The sequence below is a fragment of the Limulus polyphemus genome, unplaced genomic scaffold (assembly GCF_000517525.1).
Source record: "Limulus polyphemus unplaced genomic scaffold, Limulus_polyphemus-2.1.2 Scaffold3994, whole genome shotgun sequence".
In the NCBI taxonomy this organism is placed as follows: domain Eukaryota; kingdom Metazoa; phylum Arthropoda; class Merostomata; order Xiphosura; family Limulidae; genus Limulus; species Limulus polyphemus.
The window spans coordinates 22325-27355 of NW_013669604.1; the positions used below are offsets into that span (position 1 = coordinate 22325).

The following is a 5031-nucleotide window of genomic DNA, read 5'->3' on the forward strand; positions in this document are numbered from 1 at the left end:
ATATTACTGTGGTAAAATTGTCTCAGGGCATGGATAGTATGATGGCTATAGTTCTGGTTCGGATTACTGTGGTAAAATTGTCTCAGGGCATGGATAGTATGATGGCTATAGTTCTGGTTCGGATTCCTGTGATAGCATTATAAATCTTTAACATTACTTTGTCTCTACCTGTTATGAAAAACTTATAGTTTTAAACACAGGAAAGCTGTTTCCTAGCACAGCCGGAGTGTAGTACCCGAAATAGTTTAAAATACAGGAAAGCTGTTTCTTAGCACGACCGGAGTGTAGTACCCCAAATAGTTTAAAACACAGGAAAGCTCTTTTCTAGCACAGCAGGAGTGTATTGCCCCAAATAGTTTAAGACACAGGAAAGCTGCTTCCTAGCACGCCGTAGTGTAGTACCCCAAATAGTTTAAAACACAGGAAAGCTGCTTCCTAGCATAGCCGGAGTGTAGTACCCCAAATAGTTTAAAACACAGGAAAGCTGCTTCCTAGCACGACCGTAGTGTAGTACCCCAAATAGTTGAAAACACAGGAAAGCTGTTTCCTAGCAGAACCGTAGTGTAGTGCCCCAAATAGTTTAAAACACAGGAAAGCTGTTTCCTAACACGACCGGAGTGTAGTGCCCGAAATAATCTAAAACACAGGCAGACTGTTTCCTAGCACAGCTGGAGTGTAGTGCCTGTAAGCTAACATAATTGTCTTAGTACAGTTTTATTCAACACTTGCGTCAGTACATTAATGAGGTTATTCGCTTTGCAGGTTTACAAACAAACCGTTAGGGATCAACTAACACGATACAAGTTGAAACATTTAACACCTTCCGCATGGCAGTATTATATTTTAAAAGATACTGAATGATTGTTACATTCTGTCTGGTCCGGGTGTGGCCATGTGGTTAGCATGCTAAGACTGTGAATCCCAGGTGTCACGGTATACGTCTCGATGCCGACAAAACACACTCCGCATTTTGGGGAGATAGGCGCTCTATAAGAGTGACAGTCAAATTACACTATTCAGTTCAAAAAAAGAGAAGCACATCAGGTGGTGGTGAATGCTGATTACTAGCCGTGTTGCCTTTAAGTTAATAGGTCAAACTATGGACGGCTAGTATAGATAGCCTGGTGTAGCTTTGCATAGAAATTCTAAAACAAACATTCGAAACTTACACAAATGATTCATTATGTTTGTTCAGACGCTCTGCCTTAGTCATGAAGTATGAGTATGTACTCATTTATAAATCTATAAATATGATATGTGTCTTTCCGATATAGATTTTTTTTGTGCTTTCATATCATTGAGAATAGATACGTTACTGTTTTGTTAAACGCGAATTGGCACACTGCTCAGAAACTACTTTTCTTTACATATTTCAAACGATTCTTTTTTTGTCCAGATGTCTCATGGAAGCAGAAGAAGAACATATTTCTAACTAACCTAAGTTTTTCTTCATTTATTTTTATACAAAGATTAGCATAAGTTGTTGCTATGTGTTTCAATCTAGTGAGTGTTAAAAACTACAACTAATGAATCCATCCCAATTTTGTTTTTGTTGAGAATGCATCTCTTAACTCTTTGCCTCTGCATTTCATTCATTTTAAATATCCATGTACTATAATGTACCTAAATAAAGACGCAAACAAAGGAATTGTATACCCAACAAACATGCTCCCCCTTTCAGCCGTGGGGGCGTTATAATGTGACAGTCAATCCCACTATTTGTTGGTGCCTCTGCATTTCATTCATTTTAAATATCCATGTACTATAATGTACCTAAATAAAGACGCAAACAAAGGAATTGTATACCCAACAAACATGCTCCCCCTTTCAGCCGTGGGGGCGTTATAATGTGACAGTCAATCCCACTATTTGTTGGTAAAAGTGTAGCTCAAGAGTTGGCGGTGGGTGGCCATGAATAGCTGCCTTCCCTCTAGTGTTTCACTGCTAAATTAAGGACGGCTAGCGCAGATAGCCCTGGTGTAGCTTTGCGCGAAATTAAAAAAACAAACAAACAAACCTTCGATATTCTGAAGTGTACTTTCCCGTTTATTCGATGTAGGATATTAGTTTGTAGGTAAGGTTTGGTACTATGAAGTAAGAATATCTTAAATACGAACTGACAAAAATGCTTATTTAAGAGTTTTTGATTTTTCTTTCCAGGTCGGCCGTAGCCAGGACGCGGGAAGCTAGAGATGAAGACAGAGTCTGAACTCGATGGTGAAAGTAAAGAAGAACTAGAATACGCAGATTCTACGACGAATGGAGGAAGTCAAGCTTTGGTAACTCAGGTACTACGGCCGCCGGTATTGGTTGGAATTCCTCTTACGGTGGTCACCACAACAAGTGACCATAGAGATTTGTCCGACAAGTTACCACCTAGTCTTTCAACCGGAGAGCCATCTGCTCTCAGCTCCAGCACAGGAAATGGATCGGATAGTAATAGCACTCCAGGTCAACAAACTAGTCCCAAAGGCCGGGATGGTCAGTCTAGGGATAAAGTTTTTGTGTGTAGCGTTTGTAACCGCTGTTTTGGTTATAAGCACGTGCTTCAAAATCACGAACGCACGCATACAGGTGAAAAGCCGTTTGAGTGTAAAGAGTGCCATAAACGGTTCACTCGTGACCATCATCTGAAAACTCACATGAGGCTACACACTGGGGAAAAACCCTATCATTGTACGCACTGTGAAAGGCAGTTTGTCCAAGTGGCCAACTTACGTCGACATCTTCGCGTCCATACGGGTGAGCGTCCTTACGCTTGTGAACTTTGTTCTTCGAAGTTTTCTGATAGCAACCAACTGAAAGCCCATATGCTCATTCATAAAGGGGAAAAGCCATTCCAATGCACAAATTGTATGGGACGCTTTCGCCGAAGACATCATCTCATGCACCATAAATGTCCAAATGATGAAATGAATATTGGTAAACCCCGCAGAGGTCGCCGTCCTAAGGCGTATGATCAATTTCCAATAGGAGTTCCACTAACAACTGTTCAACAACCTTTATTACCAAGTTCCGTCGCTGCCTCAATAACCTCACCTAATCCTTTTGCCGCAGGAAGTAGCCACGAGCCTGTACCACCACCAGTGTCCAGAACAACATCACAATCTCGCCGCAAACCTCGTCACACCATCCGAATTCTAACACCTGAGCAGAGAGAATTGTTTCTACGAGACCAAGAAACAGTGCAGACACAGGCGATTGACATGAGCATTTCTCCTTCATCTGGAGGTCCATTGGCCATCCTCATGCCGCGGACTTTTAGTTCAGCTCATATTGAGGAAGGTGTTTTAGATCTCTCCAGCTCTAGAAGTGATTCAGATGCTGAGGCCATCGAGGAAGAAGTAGAAGAGTCCGAAAGTGATAGTGAAATTCCTAGATCCTGGAGGAAGGAGTCATTGGCCTTCCATCCTGAAACCTACAGGTCCTGGAAGAAGAAAGTTCCAGAGTTAGAGAGGGAAAAAGAAGGAAACGACAGCGATGATCAGCGGCATGGAAATGGAAATCGAGTTGTCAATGATGAAGAAGATAGCAGCAATGAACCATTGGAACTGACGAAAACTTCCTAGGAGAGCAAAATTGTGTTCCTAGTTTTAGAAAAAACATCGCCTATGGCTGTTTTGAAAAGTTTATCTTAATGAGCTACCTCAAAAAAAAAAAGCGATTTTGGTATTCGCCTGCTGAAACAGTGAAGTCTAGATTTGATGAGAATACGCAATTAATCTTTTTTTTTCAAAAAATAACTGCGTATTATGTATCATACAAGTGTTAAAAAAAACGAGGAATAGGCAACATAGATACATTTCACACTATAACTTAAAAACTACTAATTTACAATAAACGACTCGTAAATAAAGATATAAAATCAAACTATACTTTCTGTTGATAACGCTACTGGTATTAGTTTTTACCTGAAAAGGCGCCTAAAACTCATCTATAAAATTGTGTCATTTATTATCGTGTATAAGTAAGGCATTACTGTGTCAGCTGGCGGAATGACCAAATCGTTATGGCTATAGAAGCCAGTTCAAAACATTGAGGCCCAAAGAGTTTTGTGTGTTAAAGATTGTGATAGGTTTTAATTTCATGATTTATTGCGCATTATAGGTTTGAAAGAGAGAGAGAGAGAAAAAAAAACACGTCAAATCGGTTCTTAGTTGTGGTAATAAGGTTTATAATTTTGTTTTTCAGTCTATCAACCTGAACCTACCTCAGAGCCACGCGAGGTGTGGCCCTGCTGCTCATATGGTGATGTTTCAAAACATTTTTATAGTCAGAACCTATAGCTACCTCAACCAAGTCAGTTAATCAGTATTCGATGTACGGCATAAAGAATTTTATTTTTCAGGAATTGATAGAGAACAATATAACGTTTGACTCCTGTGCGGTATCTCGTAATGTGAAGATGCTTAAAATCGGGTGACCAAATAATTTACTGTGTTCTAGTAAACGTTAGTGTTGACGGGTTTCCCAATCAAATGATGATATCACAGTTTCAGTCATCGTGTTGACTTGTGTGGTTAAGATTAGGTGTTAGGTTTGTGAGCTTGTCAGAAAATGTAATGGGATATGAAACATGTTTTTCCCTGAGAATAATATATTATATAATGTATAGGGTGTACGAAAAACGTGTCTCTTATTGCCAGAAAATACATATAATTGTAAATAATTTCTTTTAGGTGATATTTTTCCCTTTGCTGTACCTGTTTCTGTTTGGCCCCATTCTGGTTGTTTGTATTATAGGAGAATTATATAACCATCACAAGGGGGGTGCTGGTTCAGAATGGGGCTAACCAGCTGTTTGGATAATGGTACTACACAGTGATGAAACTATATTAGGATGATTTTGACCCCATTTGTTATTAGACGTAAAACGTTGTGTCCCTATGTTGATTTTATTGTAAACAGACTTTTTTGCAGAATGACAGAAAATTAAAAAAAAAATAAAAACGTAAGTATCGTACTTATTATTGTTAGTTAGTAACTAAAGTAGTGTACCTACCTGGTTAGGAAAGAATTAGTTAACTCTAC

At 39.4% G+C, this 5031-nt stretch overlaps 1 protein-coding gene across 1 annotated transcript; it reads left to right on the top strand.

Annotated features, from left to right (window-relative positions):
* Positions 1-2165: 2165 nt before the first annotated feature.
* On the top strand, positions 2166-4898 carry LOC106470424 (Krueppel homolog 1-like). The gene has a single exon (XM_013930982.2). It carries the CDS (start codon positions 2193-2195, stop codon positions 3567-3569), a length of 1377 nt encoding a protein of 458 aa, XP_013786436.1. The 5' UTR covers positions 2166-2192; the 3' UTR covers positions 3570-4898.
* The last annotated feature ends 133 nt before the right edge of the window (positions 4899-5031 follow it).